This window comes from Dryas octopetala, chromosome 8 (genome assembly GCF_963921425.1).
Source record: "Dryas octopetala chromosome 8, drDryOcto1.1, whole genome shotgun sequence".
In the NCBI taxonomy this organism is placed as follows: Eukaryota; Viridiplantae; Streptophyta; class Magnoliopsida; order Rosales; family Rosaceae; genus Dryas; species Dryas octopetala.
Window position 1 is genome coordinate 19,927,093 of NC_141373.1, and position 19,979 is coordinate 19,947,071.

Consider the following 19,979-nt stretch of genomic DNA (forward strand, 5'->3'; position numbering starts at 1 on the left):
ATAGTTGACTTCCCGGATGAACCCGTTATTTTGCAACTTGGTTACCTCTTCAGCCATGGCGGCGTATCGGACCGGATCGTAAGACCTCCTCTTCTGACGGACCGGTTTGCATCCCGGGTCGGTGTTCAGCCTATGGGTGATCACGTCAGACGATATGCCTGGCATGTCATCGTAAGACCAGGCGAACACTTCCGCATTGGCACGGAGGAAGTCAATTACGGCAGAACTTTGTTCGGGGCTGATCTGAGTCCCCACTCGGACGAGCCGATCCGGTGTCTCGGCCGAGATCGGTACTTCCTCCCAAGCCTCGGCGGGAAGGGGCCGAGAATCTGGGCTCGGCTCGGAAGTGAAGTCGAATGTCTCCGCCCTCGGCCACCTGCCCGAATCAGCGATGGAGTCAAGTTCCTGTGAGTTCGGCAGCTGACCCTTCTGCTTGATCGAAGCGGCGTAGCAAGACCGAGCCGAGCACTGGTCTCCCTGAATGACGATGCAGTCGTCGCCCACCGGACATTTGATGAGGAGGTTGGCGTAATGGACGATGCAGTCAAGGTCGACCAGAGCCGGTCTGCCCAGAATGATGTTGTAGGCTGACGGCCGCTTGACGACAATGAAGTACGTCATGCAGGTCTTCTTGATCGGCCCTTTCCCGAGCGAAAGGGGAAGGTAAATGTGTCCGAGGGGCTGAACCACTTCTCCCCCGAATCCGACCAAGGCAGGTGTATCGGTCTCTAGCTTATCCTCGCCGATGCCCATCTGCGCGAACGCAGAGTGGTAGAGGATGTTGACTGAGCTCCCTCCGTCGACGAAGGAGCGTGCAATGGTAGTTCCGGCCACCTCAGCCACTATGACGACCGGATCATAGTGGGGGAAGATGATCTCATTTGCTTCGTTAGGCTCGAAGGTGACCGGTGCCCAGTCTTTCCGTTGTTTTTTGGAAGTGCTGGGCTGACCCGCTTGGATTGACAGGGACTCGTGAGCTTGAGCCGCCTGTCTGACATACTCCTTCTGGGATCGGTTAGAGCTTCCCACGAAGGTTGGTCCCCCGCCGATTGATCCGATGGCAGCATCCTGGACCTCGATGGTGTTGGTGGGCTTCTTCGGCGCGGCCTTGGGTACCCTAGGCCCACCGGCCAGGAATTGATTAATCTTACCCGCCCGGGCAAGAGTCTCAATCCCGTCGCGGAGAGCGTAGCAATCACCCGTGACGTGGCCGTGATTGGAGTGGTATTTGCAGAAGACGTCCTCCCTGATTTTGTCTGGGGGAGGTCCCTTGATCTCCCTGGCAGGCGGGAGTTGGTCCTTGACCTTGGAGAAGATCTTCTCCAGACCGGCGTTGAGGGGAGTGTACTCCGTGTACTGGACAAACTTGGGCCCCTTGCCCAGAAGTTGGCGTGGCTCCTCGGTCCTGGTCTTCTTGGATTAGACCTGGGGTTTGGGACTTGCAACCTCTCCCTCCTTCCTCTTGGCCGAGGTCGGCCTGGGATTCAGGGCCTCCACCTGAGCATCCCACTCCTCAGCCCGCACCCACTTAGTGGCTTCGGCAGAAAGCTCATCGTAAGTGGAGGGAGGATTCCTCATTAGGTGGGAGCGGAGTCCCTCGGCGTGCAGACCTTGCATGAGGGCATTCTTTGCTGACCTGTCGTCGCAATCGTCGCACTTCGTATATTCGATGTTGAAGCGGATCAGATAGGCCTTGAGGCTCTCCCCTTCCTGCTGCTTAATGAGCGACATATCGTTCAAGTTGTAGAGTCGTTCGGATACAACCCGATATCTCGCCAGGAAGGCCCTCCGGAGGTCGGAGAAGGAGTCGATGGAATTCGGTTGGAGAGTTCGGAACCATCCCCGAGCCGAGCCCTTCAAGGTCGAAGGGAAGATTCTGCACTTCGTGGCTTCAGATGCCTGGCGGCTTCCATGGCGTATCTGAAGCTGTCAAGATGGTCGTACGGATCCTTGGCCCCATCGTACTGATCCATCTTGGGGGGCTTGGTGTCGCGGGAGACCTCAGCATCCATGATTCTGCTGGTGTACGGGAGGGGGAGTTCCTCTCCGTGGTCGGCTCTACCGGTGTACCCCCTGGAGACCTCGACGTGGCCGAGCCGATCGTGGACGCTCCGGATTTGGTCCTGGACCAGAGTCCGGACAAGGTTTTCCACGTCGGGCGGGGTCGGCTCGGCCGCATTTTCCCCTGAGCGTTCGGCCTGGTTACCGAGTCTCTCACTCATCGGCTGGCGAGTGATCCTCTCGCTCACCGGTCGTCGATCCGACATGATCATAGTCGATCCCAGTCGGTCGCTCACCGATCGCCTCCTTGAGTGAGCTCCTGATGGGGAAGGGTCCTGGCCGGTGATGGGGCCGAGCCTATCCCCAATCGGGACCCTGGTTTCGGCCGAATTGGCTGGACTATTGGCCCCCAACCTGGATTGGGCCGGGGGTCGCCGATTTGTATTCAGGTCGGCACGGTCTCCGCTCGAATTCCTGGGGACACGCTTCCCGAAAGCCGCCTGTTTTTGCTGGAGGAGACGGTGGGCATTTAGGAATTCGGCCTGTTCGGCCGGGGGCATGTCCTCGAAGCCCGGGAAGGCGCAATCAGAGTCCTGCCGATCGGTCTGGTCGTTCGGCTCGGCAGGAGTGCTTTGCCGAGAAGGGGACGGTGAAAGGACCTCCTGCTCGGTTCGGGTCCGGCGCGATCGGAAACCCGATCCCCCACTGTTCTCGTGCTGAGCACGATGGCGTGCAAGTTCCCCGGCCAGCTCGGCCTGTCTTGCGAGTAGCTCATTATTCTGCTTCAGGAGTGCATTCTCAGCGGCCAGGTGCCGTTGGCTTTCCTTAAGGAGCTTGTGAGCAGCTCGGATTTTTGAAGGACCTTTGGACTTGGATGTCCTGGGGAGTTGTGCTCCCCTCCTCTTCTCAGGTGTCTCAGGCTGATGTTGTTCATCATTCTGAGACGCCCCTGAAGAAGAACTGCTGTCCCGAAAGATGGTAGTCATGATGACTTGTGTGAAGGAAGAGCTTAGCACTTGCGGTGATGAACGCAACGGCTGAAGTCGATCTTCCCACAGACGGCGCCAATCTGTTGATGCAAATTCTCGTAAGGTAGATGCAACAACTTAGAATAGCTGATCTGGCTGATCAGATGCCTTGCTGGATGATGGAGTGGATGTTGATTGAGATCTTCCTGCAAAAGAAACAAGATCAAAGGAAATGGACCGGTGTGGTACCAGCCAAACACGCTCCGATGACGAAATCAGTGATGGTGTTTGATGGGGGATGAGGAAGAACAGAGGATAAACTTGGGAGAATAGGAAGAACAAGACAAATGTTCTGGGTCATTCTCAGCAAGTTGGGTAAGCTCTTTGGTGAGTGGGAATTTTTGTGTAAGTGTTTTTGGGTGGATGTGTCGATAGATAGATCCTTTATTTTGTGCATATGTGGTGCCTTATATAGGCTAAGGAAGACTTAATGAATAAGTTACCTGCATTGTGAATGAATGGTTGCCAAAGACCCACGCACCTGGTCAGACCTAGTTGCATGCTCAGCTGCTTACTTCCTCAGCATTCAATGCTGCAATGAATGCTTCATTAAATGCAAGGTTGGAAGGTTCAGGCAAACTGCCTCAGTAGCCATGAATGCAGACTGGACATTCTATCTGTCAGAAGATTTGTGTCAGGTGCATTCAAGTGTGGCGGTTCATCCCAACGTGATCTTCCCGGGAATGACGGCGGAGAGCCGAGCCGAGCCGAACACATGTCCTTATGCGTATGCATGAAGTCTATGTGTGATCGGATCGGGCATGTGATTCCAGACCGAGCCGGTCCAGTTAAAGGGGGTCTTTCCGAGCCCTAACTGGTCGACGCCAGAACTCGGATGGAGACCGTCCCCTGTGCCGAGCCGAGCCGAACTGGGATGACCGTGGAAAGATGGACACTCGATCCCTTGGAAGATCATCGGTTCGGCTCGGACCGAACATGGTGGGCCCGGCGTGGAAACTTGGTCTGAGCTGGCAGAGGAAATGCCGATCAGTGATGATGTGGAGGTCAAAGTTTGAACACAGAGAGTCAACTCCGAGATAGGTGTTGACCAGCCACGTGTCGAGCCGTGATTGGCTGTTCGGATAGATGTGGATTTTCCCACAAACAGGAAGTATGTTAATTTTCTGTGTGTACAACATTACTCATGATGACGACATATCCACATATATATCCCTTTTTAAATTACACAATTTTACACGTTTCACCACAACAAAAACATCTAATTTGACAGTATATTAATTGACATCTTAGTGAAAACTGTCAATTTTAGTGCTCAGTTTAGACGCCTTTAAAAAGCATCACCTATATACTATCAGCTTTGACGTCTTTTTAAGAAATTTAAGCTTTCATCTCAAAATTAATTGACAATAAAAAAAGTAGTTTAAATCCTTATAAATTACTAATAAGGCCCTCATATCTTCAATGTGAGATTTATCTCAACACGTCCCTGCACGTGTAGCGTTATTTAAGCCTAACACTTGAATAATTTATATTAAGTGATGTAGGAACACGTGTGGTCGTTAGATGCATCACGTAGATAATCTACTCTGATACTATAAAAAAATCTACGCATTCATTCCAAAACCAATTGACAATGTAAGGAATATCTCAAAATCTTTATAAACCACTAATAAGGCCATCACAACTTCAATGAGAGATTTTTCTCAACATTTTTAAAAACAATCAAGTACATCTTATGTTTCGCTGATAATTATAAATATTCATTTATCAATTCATACAGTGAGCAAAAGCTTTGAATACAAGCAGAAAATTAAATCACGTACCCAAACAAAATAATAAATACAATAATGAGCGAAAACTGGTCCATTGCCCAACCAAAGTGACCAGAATTTGTACTGTAGATGTAGTAGGATAATAATACATAAAAGATAATTATGAGATAATAAAAATTAAAAATTTGATAATGTTCACAAATTCTCGGGATAATGATAAAAATTTGAATGTGGCATAAGCTGACAGGTTCAGAAAGGGAAGAGTAGTGCTGCTGCTGCCTCCCTCTTTCATCTCTCTCTGTTGTTGCGTCCATGATATATTGAGATCAATTATGTGCTTTGCCTCATCTAACTAGCCACCAGCCCAATACCACTTTCAACCACGGCCCAATATCTTCAAAGCCCGTTATCAACCACTGCCCATCAAACCAGCCCAGTTAAACATTATCCCATTCCAACCAACACCCTTCCAAAACCCAACTATTTAAGCCCAATACCACATCACCAAAACCCTACCTTAGCCGCCCTACGCCTACTATTTAAACCTACTGTTCACGAGCCGCACACACTTCCTTCTATTTTGTAAGTTATTGCCTCAGCTCTAGCTCCATTGCAACAATGGGAATAATTCTCTCTAGTCTTATTCATAAATTTCGGCCACAAACCCCTTGTGTCATATGATGATGATGAGTTCATAAATATTGGACTCCCAACATCAAATTTATGATGATCAACAATATGTAATCTTACTTTAGATTATAATTATGTCAAATTAATTATGTGCATATGTATATGCAATGACATATTATACGTAATTTTATATAACATAGAACTACATAATATATGCATGTATAAATACATAAATGAGTACATATCTCATATTATTCGTACTGCATATATTATTATTAATATGAGTCTTTTAGATATAACATCATTTTGAATACCCCATTTTAGAGTAGGCCCAGTAGGTAAATAAATGTGTGTACGAATTTTTTTTTTTTTTTTTCTATGTCAAATAATAGTTTAGACATGAATTTATAGATATTTACAAAAGATGTCATTGTTTTAATTTGAGCAATATTTGAAGAGTCATGATTTGTGACATTTATTACTCATAACTTTGAATGTTTTAATTGATGGAATTTCATAATTCATGCATCTAATACAATATATATATATATATTGTTACCAATTATGAACATCAACATATAAACACTCAAATACAAAAAAATAAACATCCAATATACATATAATATACCTATAATATAGATAAAAAAAATCAACACAGTTAGCCTCCACATTGGGTAAAAAAAAAAAAGAGAGAGAGAAATATCTAATAAAAATATAACAAATCCAACACAATACAAACATAGCACTAAGATATATAAATACAAATACAAATACTTTGGACTTAGGTATATTTCAAAAGAATAAAAATAAGAAAATACATATCGCTCAGGTCAAGAAAAATATGTAATTACCAACCTCCTCTTGAGGTACATTTATATACGGGAGACTTAGTGTTCAGTCCATGTTATGAGTCTTTCTTAGACTAAGACCGATAATGATTTAGGGTTTTTAATTAAGTCCTTTTATTTTTCTTCTTTGACGACTTTATGTTAAGTTTTAACTCCAAGATTTTGGTTCCGCCCAAAATCTCGGAGTTAAAACCTAACATGCAGCCTCTACAAAGCCCACTCTACACCTTATGAGGGAAAATACCCTTCAAATATGGGTAAATACCCTTAAAATCGGGGAATGACTTTATTATGAATTAAAATGATTTTCTTATAAATGAAAAGGACTTTATTATGAATTAAAAGGATTTTCTTATAAATTATTATGTTTTAAAAGGATTTTCTTATAAATTTTAAAACACTCCCGGTCTCTATCTAAAAACTGTTTTTCTAAAGGACCTAAGTTTAATTATCTCTTTATATAATTACCAACCTCTTTTTGAGGTATATATACTAATGGTTTCATCACCTCTTACTCAGGTAGAAAAATGTGGAAGAAAAACAAGAACCACAATCATAGAGGACTTGGTATTGAAAAAAAAACAAAACAAAAAAGATCAAAGAAAAAGATGGGAGGAAGAAGAAGAAGATCAAAGCTAGATTGATGATGAAGAAAGATAGAAGATGAAGAAAAATCAAATAAGAAGAAAAAAAAAAGATCGAAGAAAGCACAAACACAACCAAAACAAAATAACACGTTACTTACCTGTAAGTAAGGATGAAAGAAAACTTAAAAAACACTGCGAAAAACGCCATGGTGAACTTTTGAAATTGTTATACTAAAGAACAGGTGAGGATGAAAGCTTAATGATGTTTCGAAAACGTAAATGACGTTTTTTCTTAATCTTTGAATGTTGGTTATAATACACTAATTTAGACAAGAAAACACCTATTTTGAAATTTGAAAAAAGAAAAAGAGGATATACTTAATTTTCTAAATCAAACATAAATGGCAATTAATTACCAAAAAATAAAATAAAACCTTGAAATAAGACATTAATACACACTAATTTGAAAAATGCAGAAAACTTTGAAATTTGAAAACAAAAATCAGCAACTAGATATTAAATAAATGACTAAATAGCATAAGTTAAATAAAAGACAAAGAGAAGAGATAAGAGATCGAAACATGAATTAAAATTTCATTTTATTAAATAAAAGTGCAACATAATAAGTAACATTCCTATTTTCTTTTATACATCATAGCCAAAAGGCTTTGAAAGAGAAATTCTAGGAGTAGCTAAAAAAGGAAGAAAATTAAATGCAGAAGAAAAAGATGTGAAGAAAGGGCTGAAGGCTCCTTTAAAATAGGCAAGGACTAGGGCTTATGATGAGGAAATGATCAGCACAAAAGTTGGTGCAAGGCTAGAAATATCTGGGATCTCTGCCATGTGTCGCGCACACAATGGCTGGGAGGATAGAAGGAAGCACACGGATGAAAAGGCTGGCAACATGCTGGACATAGCTACTTTGCCACGTGTCGACCCGCAGTTGGTTGCTGGGAGGAATATTAATCACAACAGGCTTTGGCTTGATCTTTGCGACAGCTGTCACGCAATAGGGAGAAAGGACAGCGGAAAGAACTGGGAAGCTTCCTAGCTTTTTGATTGATCGCCTCCCGCGGGCTTGGGCTTCTCTCCATTTTTTTTCTTCTTTCTTCTCTTCTTTTATTTGGGCTGAACATTCTTTCTTTTATTTTTCTTTTGGGCTTCTCTCTTTAAGTCCTACAAAATAGAAATATAATAATTAAAATAAGTCTAAATTAAAATAAATCCTAATAAAACATTAAAACCTAGGAAACAAAACAAAAACTAATAAACCCACTAATTAACTAAATAATTAAATAGAAAATAAAAACACTAAAAATGCTAAAAGACATAAACAAAAAATGTATGATTTTAAAGATATAATATATATATATATATATATATATTGAGCTCAACAATAATTATACGACATGGTATCATCAAGGTGAACCGATGGTGGCTGCTTCGACTTCCTCGGATGCCCAAAAAAGGAAGCAACCTACATAATATGTTAATGATGATAATGATCAGGTGATGAGTATAATAAATGATGCTTATCCATATGCGTCGGCAGATCAAGGTCAACCTATCTTTGAGGAAGTTGGAGTTGAAAATGATGATGGGTTGCCAGTAGATGTTCAAAGCAAAGAGTTTGTTAAGTATGAGAGATTGTTGAATCAAGCCAAACAAGAATTGTACCCTGATTGCGAAGAGTACTCGGTGCTAATTGCCCGTTGTGGAGTTCATGTATTGGAAAGTCATGTTTGGGCATTCGAATTGGGGTTATGATTACGTGATGAAGATTTTTAAACGGATGCTTCCAAAGAACAATCATTTACCTAAAACTCATTATTAGGCAAATAAGGTGTTGAAAGATATTGGGTTGAGGTATAAAAAAATTCACGTCTGCAAGAATGATTGTGCATTGTTTTACAATGAAAACGAAGGGAGGGATAAATGCCCTGTGTGCAATGAGCCGAGATATCAGAAGAAGTCTAGACATGAAAAGAAAAAGATTCAGAGAAAGGTGTTGCGTTATTTTCCCCTTAAGCAAAGATTGCAACGATTATATATGTCGACACATACTCTAGTGGCATGAGATGACACAAGGATAAGTGGGTTGATGATGATATGATGAGACATTCTGTAGATAGAAGCGCATGAAAAGAATTTGATAAAATGTATCCCGATTTTGCCGCAAAGCCTCGAAATGAGACACTTTCTGTATTTTCTCAACCTGCACGACATTTTGGCGCCCATACATGTGAGGTCTCGAAAGCCGACATGAAGGTAATTCATTGGTTCATACTCAATAATTGTGACGAAGTCGTATCGTTGCTCGAAGAACATGAGAAACTTATAAAGCACGACTATCCTTCAAAGGTAGAGGAAAAGCACAAAGAATTGTTTCCGGAATGGTTTAAGGCGCATGTAAGTGACTAATATACATGTTTATTAGTATGCATGATGATGATCAAGTGGTGTATGCAAGTAGCTTAGACAGCGAATAAATTAGTATTTCTAGTGATAATAATAATGATTCAGATTAGTAAGTCATGACTTTGATTTGTTATTTATATCTCTTAAGTTCATATATTTAAATGGTAATTAATATATTTCGAACTAATATATTTATTGGATTGTGCAGATACGTTAAGGTATGATAATGATGGCACGAGAATCTATGTCTATGCAGTCTATCTAGAACCAGTACTCCAAGGTCGCCTCGGCCCAGCCCAAGGTGACCTCAGACCCTATTCTACCGTTGAAGCCCGACTTGAGTACCAGATCAGCTCCTGTGGCACAGAGGGCCCGTCGATCCCACAACAGACGTGGTCAGGTCAATGATGTAACCAACTCATCATCGACGCAACTTGGATAGGGTAAGAGAAATATTTATACCGATTTTTTTTAGATTCAACTGTACTTAGATGTTCTAAAATAAAAATGATTATAATTGTTATATTTGCTTTTTTAGGTACCAAAGCGACGAGGGTGCCATTTAAAGGGTTGAAATAGTCAAAAATCACGCGTACGACGAAGACGAGGATTACCATTGAGTGCGCGGAAGGTGAACGACGACCGGCCGACCACAAGAAGACAACTTTTTGACCCCCAAGAAATCCGGAGAAATTGAGAGCATCAAGCATCTAAGTTGTCTAATTCATTCTCATAGGTTGTTACTATGTTTTCTTTATTTGTTTTCCATTTTTAGGTGATTTTTGAGGAAATCTCATGGTTTCTCTCAATAATTTAGGATCAAAACCTTTGTGTTTTTTAGTTTTTGTTGGAAATCATATAAGTATGTTCTTTTGAGTCGCATATTTTTAATTAAGGTCTTATTTCTTGTTCTTAATTTATTTTCATCATATAAATTAGGTTAATTTTTTTTATTGCTTTTGTAGTTTAGAATAGTGTTAGATTATGCGTTTTACAGTTCATACTTGTATAATTTCAGTGAACATTGAAGATTCCCTTTGTTTTGATTTTGCTTTAACGATTAATTGTTATTTGCTTGATTTTGATTTCACATCCACCACTCGCACATTCACATTCACTCACCACATAACCATATATCACACATGCCCCGACCACACTACCCTAAATTCTTGCAGCCAAGGCAACATAACTTTGCAACCGAGATTATTCCTTCCTCAGTTCACGGTCGCTTGATCGGAAGACAGATTCAGCACAAGTTCATCAGAATATACGCTGGCCCACAGCCATGTATTGGCACACCTAACGCACACAAGAAGGACATAATTTCCCTAAATTCACAGCATGCTTGACACGTGGCCTCAAAAAATTTGAGGCAAACAGGATCCCAAATTTGTGTTGTGTCTCAAATGCAGACGTTGTGCATGGTGTATGTGTAAGTGTTTTACTCATTTTCAAATTATTTGGGATACTAATTTAAGATCCTAATAACAATCAATTGAGAATATAGAATCCTAGCCTGCAATTTTCATGCAGGGATTCGTTGCTCGTCATTGGACTAGCCCAAAGGAAGTATATATGCAAAGAGAAGATTAGGTCCTAGGACTTGGATTGCAAAGGTTAAGATACAAATGCATTCATATATGACCCTTCCAGTTTTATTTTATTTTTCTTTTTTATCACTCTTTTTCTTATTTTGACCAAATGATAGTGGGAGAGGGATAATAATTCGAGTTCAGGACTTCGAGAGTAGAGTAAATATTCTAAACCACTACAGCTAGCTCTAAGCCAGACTTTTGATCAAATCCCTTTCTATGAATTCGAAGTATGAACCAGCATGCTTGGGCAGCTAACATATGATCATATATTATGCTGCGGATTGAATTATAATCTCCAGGTATCTCTTGCTATAATTGAATGGACATTAAATATTTGAAATAGGAGGACCACCATGAGAATTCAACCAAAAATTGTTAATTTGCTTTCGCTCATTCATTTTTAGGGTTCATTGGCCATTTGGCTCAATTACGTACTCCAAATAATTTGATTGGGATCGACAGTATTCCTCAGGGTCACATACATGCAAGTCCATTTGATAGTTGAGATCTGTCCCTTTTGTTTTTTTGTTTTTTAATAATTCAGAGAGAGGAAAGTAAGAGGCGAACTCTAACTGTGAATGTGAGAGATATATAGATGTCAAAGTTTTTCCATTGTCATTTCTTATCAAAATTCAAGTCAACAGTGAAGGCTTCTAACTTCAGTGGTGGCCGGCTTGAGTATTTATTCATCCACACTTACAACAAGAGTTCGATTCTTACCTTCTTTTCTTCGCAAAAATAAAATATAAATTTAATATGATGTGTACGTACCGTTTAGAGCAAAACCAATAATTAAGTTTCAAGACTTCTGCTTCAAGAATTCCCAAAGGCTAGCTTTTAATTACACTACTACATACTGTGATCATATAAGTATTTGGGTGCATTAACTCATAGGCATCTTAGTTTTTGCCAAGTAATCCCAAGGCCTGCACTTAAATTTTCTTTGCCAAAAAGAGAGATAATCATGCTCTTCTCTAATTAGACAAACTTCAGTTGTAAGCCAAATCTGTCTTTGGTTCACATATAAAATTCCTTAGCAGAAAGCAAGGAACTATATTCTGTGATGATTGCTTTAAATATTAAAAGAATAGAAGAAGAGTAGTAGGAAACAACATGATTTTGCTTTTTTCTTCCTTTTTTCTTGAGTCAAAATACACGATTGGGGCAACCTTACCCAACCCCTAGAAACAAAATATAAGTCTCCTACCTTAATCATAAGCCATGATATCCATCACTTCCCTTTCGGCTACCACTAGTCTATGTAGTATGACAGCAGAGCTCAGAGCATTAGAACCCTAAAATCATTTGTCGATCACATTAATTATATTCGATTTAGACCATTTTAGCGCACACAAATTAAATGTCATGTAATAATTAGTGTGACAAGGATATAGTTGGTATGGAAGAAATTAGAGGGCCGGATGTAGTATTTTCCCATTGAACTTTCACCCGTGTTGAGCATATATAGTACTGCCTTGGATGCTCCATTACTATGTTTTTGCTGAAAATGCAGACTTTCTATGATCTTCTTTTCCTTAATTAGAGGCCTAGGAGTATGTAGTAGAGGAGTGTTACTGGTAAGGACACTAGCATGCCAAAGATAACCCTGCAAAAGAGGAGCACAGTGCTATAAATTAATAAACTATAATGTGTATGATTCCCAAGCAATAGAGATTATGAGAGAAATATTTCTTGCAGTTCGTGTTTGTTTGTATGAATAAACCATTACTTATTCTGTCTTATATTGATATGCGCATCAACTAAGTGTGTGTTCTGATTTAAAATGTGTTATCAGCCAAAAATCGCATAAGCTGTCCTACTAGTTGTGCCTCCAGTTTTGGTTTTCAATGATTCTACAGCTACTTTCTGATTTATGCCTTATTAGTCTTCTGCAGTCCCATTAAAGGCACTTTGTGTGGGGTATGTTAAAATTAAGTGGTTCTGAGTGTATGAACAGATCGAAGTACAATGATACCAACTAGAAGGGAAATCTCTTGAGTGCTTAATTGATAGCTAAGAGACTTAGTTCTGATATCCATTTATGAACGCGTGAGAGATTGTTAATTAACTATTGATTGATGTGAGATTTATTATATATATGTAAGAATTATATAAAAAACTGGTTGACAATCACCCATATCAGCTACACATCAAAATATAATGGTTGACAATTAATTGTCTACGTGTGCATAATTGACTTAGGGCTCGTTTGGCACTGCTTTTTAAAAGCGCTATTGATTATAAGCGCTTTTGTTGGAAGTGCTTCTGCTCATAAGCACATATAAATTTTTATAAAAAATTCAATTGCTTCATACAAAAGCACTTGAAAGTGCTTCTTGAGAAAGCACCTGTCAGGTGCTTCTCAAAAAACCACTTAGAAGCATTTTTATAACTCAAAAACACTTTTATTTATTTATGTCAAACGCAACCAAAAACGCTTTTACTAATCTAAAAGTGTTTTTACCAATTTTAAAAATAGTGTCAAACAGGCCATTACACTTGGTAACAATAATAAACTACCGACTTTTGGTAGTACTATTTGTCCACATCATCTGTTCAATATATTAATGAAGAAAACTGGTATGGAAGTGATGAAAACTAGAAGATCGTTGATTTTCACTTTTAACTATAGTTTTTACTGTTTCTCTAAATTTTTCTTACTCCCTTTTTCCTTAATTTTGGGTTTGAAGGTTGGACTACACAATGAAGACTAGAAAAAGTGTACTAACATTTCCCCCCACCTTAATAAAGGGAACAATAATTGGTTCAAGATTTTTCATAGCTCCCAAAGATATTTTCCCCCCTTTTTCTTTTTGGATTTGCAACATCCTATATATAGACTTTATCAGAAAATTTGCTGGTTTTGATGCCACTAGCTAGTACTCTATGGTCACTGAAGAGATACAATTAAAAGATTAACTAATTATTCAAATATAATGAGACTATATATATATATATATATATATGAATTTACTTTAAAATTGACTTACCCTGTACTCAAAATGTCAGGGTGCAGCCCATATTCCCTTGCAAAGACAAATGGTACTATTCCTTGTGGAAGCGCTGCCTGGTGGATCATTAATTAATTCAACAATAAATATTTCAAACCCTTCATATATAAAAGCTATATATTTAGCACAAAAAAGCAGAATGATGAATAATTGACCAGCCAGCATACAAATAATAGTATGCAATTATTAATTTATATCCCTGAAAATTAACATTCACATCTTTTAAGTTTTAACAACATATATAAACGTTACCCTATATGATACATACCTGAACTATGGCAGCATGTAGTTTGACTCCTCTTAGACCAATAGCAATAGATGCAGCAGACATTAGAATAGGCCCACAAATAAAGCGGATCAGCATTCCCATTGTTGCCCTCTTTGTGCCACACGCAATAATCCGTGGCTGGAGGGCCATGAACAACCCTGCAATATTATTATATATATTCAAGTTGCCATTTTCATACTAATCATAGCCAATACATCAAGGTTTTATCACTATGGAAGTGCAATTTTCCCAAGCTAGCTAATTAACTCTCTCTTATATGCAGCCTCATATCTTATGTACATGTAAAAGCAGTCTTATTATACTGGTTGATATGATAAATAATAATATATATATATATATATCAAGCTAAATAATGATTATGTTGCTTACTAGCAATGCACCTATATATATTCATGATTTGCTTTGCTTTTTCACAAATTAATAGACCAAAGGAACAAAAAAAAAAATTTAGAGTTCAACTTTTTCCCAACTCTTCCAAAATAGCAAGATCATAACACTGTTCTAAACCCTAAAAAAAAAAGTTCTAAACCCTAAAACAAATTACGCTCTTTATCAAATAACATTCCTATTTTATATATGCATTTAAGTGTGCAGAATTAGCTTATTACTAACTATTAGTCTGGTTAAATAGGTCTCAATTTCGTATCCTCCTCCCTAGATTAAAAAAAAAAAAAAAAAAGGTGTTCAGTGCATGGAGATGATATACCTAAACTGAACATTGCCATCCCCAGACCTGCATCTGATATTATTTTTATCGAATATTTCACCAAATTCGGCATACCCACATCCCACCTGCAAAATTAAAAAATAAATAAAATAAAAACCATCATGAGATTCATAGCATGCCTTAGCAACTTTGATTTTATAAATAATTTTATGTATGTATTATTTGTCATTGCTCCCCCAACTCTTTCATTTAGCTAGAATTACTCACTTGAATGAAATGAGAGACCAGAGAAGGCCTAAGACACTTGAGTATGTGTTTGGGTTGCGGGAAAGCTTTCGTCCAACCATGGTTAGTATAAGCCTTAGCATCACAAGGGCACGTGGCATTTCTTGATTGGTTTCTGCGATCTTCGGACTTGCCTCTTCTGGCATTGAGAATTTGATGTTGTCTCTGAAACTAATTTCCTTGTCTGAAAAACAAATAGTGAAAAATTATTATTAGTAAATTTTATGTTGGTAAGTTGAGATATCAGCACATTATGTTTGAGGCTGTTAATTTTTTTTTTTCTTCCTAATTGATGATTTTATTGAGCTAGAGTTTGTTTGGCCGGGATTTTAATTGAGAGTTTAACAACCCATTATTCTTATTTAAAAAGGTATAGAAAATGCACCCCTTTTATGAAGCACAATTAGACAACATGATTAGAAAATGAGAATTTTGGGTGAGCATGATTTGGGGTTATCATTTAATGGACTATTTACCATAAATATCAATTAGGCAATCAGTATTGTCAAATAGATCTCCTTTTATCATTACACACGTGCTCTCAAGCAAATGATGACACTTATTAGTGTTCTGACTAAGTAAGATATCTATGGCTAAACATTTTGGATGACACTTATATTACTTTGAACCGTATATTAACTATTTAGATTCACAATATGACATTATAAACATTTTTTATCATCCAACTCTTTTATAAGTAGAATATTTCTAAGTAAATAAAAATTTAAAAAATTAATTTAAATTTGAGTCAATTAAAATTTTTTTATCTTTTTTGTTTTTAAAAATTTAAAAATTTGACTATTAAGTAATATTCGAGTTTTTTATGAAAAGTGTTTAAGTACTAGAAGATTAAAAAATAAATATTAAATTATTTTAATGAAAATAAAAAATAATTAATTTTCAAAATCACTTAAAATGTTTAGTAATTTTCTTTTGATTTGGGACTGATGTATTCTGTTCTATTATTAGTAAGCCTACGCTCAGATCAAGACTGAGAAGTTGTCGTTGCTCTTTGTCGACAAAACGTACATCTTCCCTGCAAAAAAGCTGCATGTTCTGTTGATGTTCTTTACAGATCAAAAACACACACAAACGACACCGTCTTGTCCCTTTCAGAAAAACAAAAACCGTAAAAAGACAAACTACATTACGTACCTCCAACCTCTTTGCTACCTTGACCTTGACAGTTCATCGGTGACTCCCACATCATCTTCGCGCCAGAAAACGCCGGCGAAGCCTGCCGGGAAAATTTTCCGGCCACCGGAGACCTCGTCCATGTCGGAGTATTGGCGGTGGTGGTGACCGTGGTCGTGTCAATTTCATTGAAAGTCGACGCGCGTGGCGTCGGCTGGAGAGAGTACGCGTCCGACGATGCGTACTCGGAAAGCCGGGGACTCGTGGAGCGGTACCCGAATGCCACGTCAGCATGTGCTCTCAATGCGAAGTCGAGGTTTGTTTCATGGTGTTGATGAAGCGGCGTGTTGACGGAGAAGATTTCGGCGTTGGAGAGGTTTGATGCTCTGGGAGTGATGCCCATGGAGGATGATAGAGCGGAGCCCGGGTGGGATGAGGTAGAGCGGCGGATACGGACTCGGATACGCCCGTTTTCGTCGAATTCGGACTCGGTGAAAAGCGGGTTGCGACCGTCCAGCGAAATAATGTCGTCGTCGATTTCGAATTTGGTTATAGCGCCAGCGGTGGACCCCGGGAACTGGTTTTGGATCAGTAGAGTGGCTGCTCTGTATTCAAAGAGGAAGAGCAAAAGTGTGTACCTGCCGAGACAGATCCGATCGAGAGCTTTCATCACTTCATTTTATTATTAATATTTACAATAATTTTTTTTTTTTTTTTTTTTTATCAATTGAACTTTTTTTTCTTTCTATGTCTTTATTTCTTTAATCAACGTTAATTTGTAGAAGAGTTAATATCAAAGAATATTAGTGACTATTTGATTTAATAGGTGACATACCGTCTTTATTTATTGAAGTAAGTCATAAGTGCAATATTCATGAACACTGAATAAGTTTTAATTTTTGAGTAATGTTAGGCGGATTAATTTTTCTTTTTTATCACATTAATATTACCTAGCTAAAAATGACGAGACTCACTTGTATAAATGGAGTATTTGATAAAAAATGGTGTGACAACTGACAAGTAGTTTTCTCCGTAAGTAGTACTTTTTCTTAGTAACCATATATGCTTCACATAAAGCTGTATGAGAAAGATAGAAAGACAAGAAGAAAAAAGCCAATAACCTTTCCCAACTTTCAATGTGGAAAACCAACCAGTTAAACCAGGGAGAAAACTAATTAATTAAAATAATACAAAAAGAAAAAGAATATTATACCATATGATGCATTGAAGCACAACCAGTTGCACCATGAGGGTCTGAGTGAAATCGCCATACATGGCCTTGAGCAAAGGGATGCCCATGACCAATGTGTTGGGCAAAGTAGCCACTGAAAAAAGAGTGATAAGCCAGTCAAGCCCTCCTTTGAAGAAAATAGACCACAGTGAGAGCAAGGCAAGGACCGAGAGCTTAGAGAAAGTGTCCGCCAATATGAACTTGGTGTCCATCTCATAAGGGTTGTTTTGCGATATGAAGTGAAAAGACAGCACCGGAACCGCGAACACCGCCACGAACCGGTTGATGCCGGAGCACTGCTCTGCCGTGAACATCTTACACCATTTCACAGACCCATATGCAACCAGCATTGCGAAGTATAGTGGAACGATTGCACATGTAACCTTGTAGAAATCTTGGGCTGTTATCATCCTCTCTCTCTCTCTCTCTCTCTCTCTCTCTCTCCAAGCTAGAGAGTTAATACTTACATGAGACTATGAGAGTGAACACTGAGGGTTTATTATATAGGATATTTATTGACGAGAATGCCCCTGTAAGAGTTGCTAATTACTTGTGAGGTACAGTACTACCTTTGGTAGGCTTTGATAAATCCAATTAGTAAAAGATTTGGGTACGTGGTCTACTTTTCGCGTACGTGGCAAATTAATGTTGAGACTCTTGTAGATAAAAACGTATTCAATGGGTTAGAGAGAATACACCTACGGCTGTAAATCCGCTTGATACAGTTCGAGTTCGTATTGAGTTCAGTTCAAGCGGCTCACTCATTTAAGAAACAAGTCAAGCTTGAGCGTTAGTATATTCGGCTCGGAAAACTCGTGAGCAGTTCGTATTTTCTAGTTTATATATTTTATACCTCATTTTTCATAGCTTATATAAGGACTTGCTATTTTTATTTCTTATTTTGTTTTTGTATTATTTGGTTATAAGACATCTATTACCTTATGTCGATCTTTTTTTTAATGAAATTTTTTGCAAGTATTATAAGTTATAAATGTTTAGATAGAATTATTTGGTACAGTTGTATATATTTCAGGGAAATTGTATTCATCTATATAGTGTTTTAAAGAAGTCTTCGGTGCCTATCTAATTTAATTAAAAATATATATTAACTCTAAATTAAATTAACATATTATAATGCTTTCAAGAAGAAAATATTTGATAGAAATTAATATTTTAAAAAATAGTAGCTAATAAAATATCTTAGATAAAATTATATAAATAAACTCGATACTGCTCGAGTTCATATCGGGTTTGATTTTTTTTTTTTTTGCGCGTTTGAGCTTGGCTCGTATAAGAAACAAGCCAAGCAAAGCCAAGCTCAAGCTCAAATTCAAGCTCGAAAAATTTTAAACAAGCCAAGTTTGAGCACAGTAGTATTCGGCTTGGTTCGGCTCGGCTCGTTTACACCCCTAAATACACGCTTTTAACTCTTAATTTAGAACCTAGCTAATTTTTTATTTTTTTTTAACAGACGAGCTTAGCTAATTAAAGATGCATAAAGAGAAAGAGAGTATACAACTGTCACATTCCAAAAATTTTGCGAGCTAGCTAGCTTGTAGCTAATTATGTTTGTATATATAATAATATGTATATATGCATGTTTTCTCTTAATTTGAGAGACGAGGATTAATATCTCCTAGGGGTTGCTTAGTTAATTTTGCTATTTTTTTTCATCTGAGGGCAGCATGCAATATGTAAGGCTCTTGGAAATATTAGATACTTTGATCAATTTTCATGATCTCACCATGATAAGAATTGAGTTTAGTTGAAACGATCGATTGCGTTTGGTGCATATATATATGGTAAAGTACTTGTTAGCTTGGAATTAATTTAAGCTTAAACATGTTTATCGTGAGGTTATTATCCGGGGGTTTTAGATGCTTTAGGTCTTTATAATTATGGGCTTGTTGGCCCCTATCATTATGACAGGAAAACTCGAACCCCAAACCATTGCAAGTGCAACTCGATCTTTTGCCCTTTATCAGAAGGCTCAAGGTGGTCATGAGTCAGGACCTTTGTTAAGTGATGAGTCAGATATATATTAATCTAGAGACTCGAGAAAGAAAGAAAAGCATGAGATCATTCATGAGAATCTACAAACAAAATCTTCAAATCCAATGTCATTGAGTCTTGATAATTGATATATATGGCCCCAGTTCGATCTGTTTACTTTTAAACAGTAATGGGCTTTTGCAAAAAGTTTGCCAAAAGTACTATACTTGGATCAAACCATGGATCTCTTTCCTCTTCAATTCTCACTTTAGATACTAGATAGTGTAAAAAGCATCCACCTTTGCAATTCTCTTATGTGAATTTTCATAATTAGCTAATGAATTTCAGGCCAAGAGCTAGCTGCATACCATTATTTGAAAGATTCACAAAGTTGTATTATTAAGGATTCCAAATGAAAGAGAGACAATGAAAACATTTTTCTTTCCTTGTGATAATTGTTTTGTCAAATGTCTTACCGATTGAGCAGAACTACATCAGGGTGTAGTTATGGGTTGCCTAACCCATGCTAT

At 38.5% G+C, this 19,979-nt stretch overlaps 1 protein-coding gene across 3 annotated transcripts; it reads right to left on the reverse strand.

Moving 5' to 3' along the window:
- Nucleotides 1-12,379: 12,379 nt before the first annotated feature.
- On the reverse strand, nt 12,380-17,867 carry PIN6 (Auxin efflux carrier family protein). Of its 3 annotated transcripts, none has more exons than XM_086255169.1 (7): nt 17,440-17,867; nt 16,278-16,864; nt 15,075-15,276; nt 14,847-14,932; nt 14,120-14,277; nt 13,831-13,907; nt 12,380-12,446 (listed from the first exon to the last, which is right to left on the reverse strand). In XM_086255169.1, exons 1-7 carry the CDS (start codon nt 17,865-17,867, stop codon nt 12,380-12,382), a joined length of 1,605 nt encoding a protein of 534 aa, XP_086111295.1. The 3 variants fall into 3 exon arrangements, with proteins under 3 accessions (XP_086111295.1, XP_086111294.1, XP_086111293.1); XM_086255168.1 differs by having other exon boundaries at nt 16,248-16,864; XM_086255167.1 differs by having other exon boundaries at nt 15,075-15,290; nt 16,241-16,864.
- Nucleotides 17,868-19,979: the final 2,112 nt, after the last annotated feature.

Excerpts from the sequence above, each read along its gene's own strand:
- PIN6 (XM_086255167.1), bottom strand. The coding sequence starts at position 17,867 with ATGATAACAGCCCAAGATTTCTACAAGGTTACATGTGCAATCGTTCCA. Across the intron at positions 16,865-17,439 it reads GTGCTTCAATGCATCATATG|GTACACACTTTTGCTCTTCC; the intron begins GTATAATATTCT and ends CTGTCTCGGCAG. Across the intron at positions 13,908-14,119 it reads TACATGCTGCCATAGTTCAG|GCAGCGCTTCCACAAGGAAT; the intron begins GTATGTATCATA and ends ATGATCCACCAG.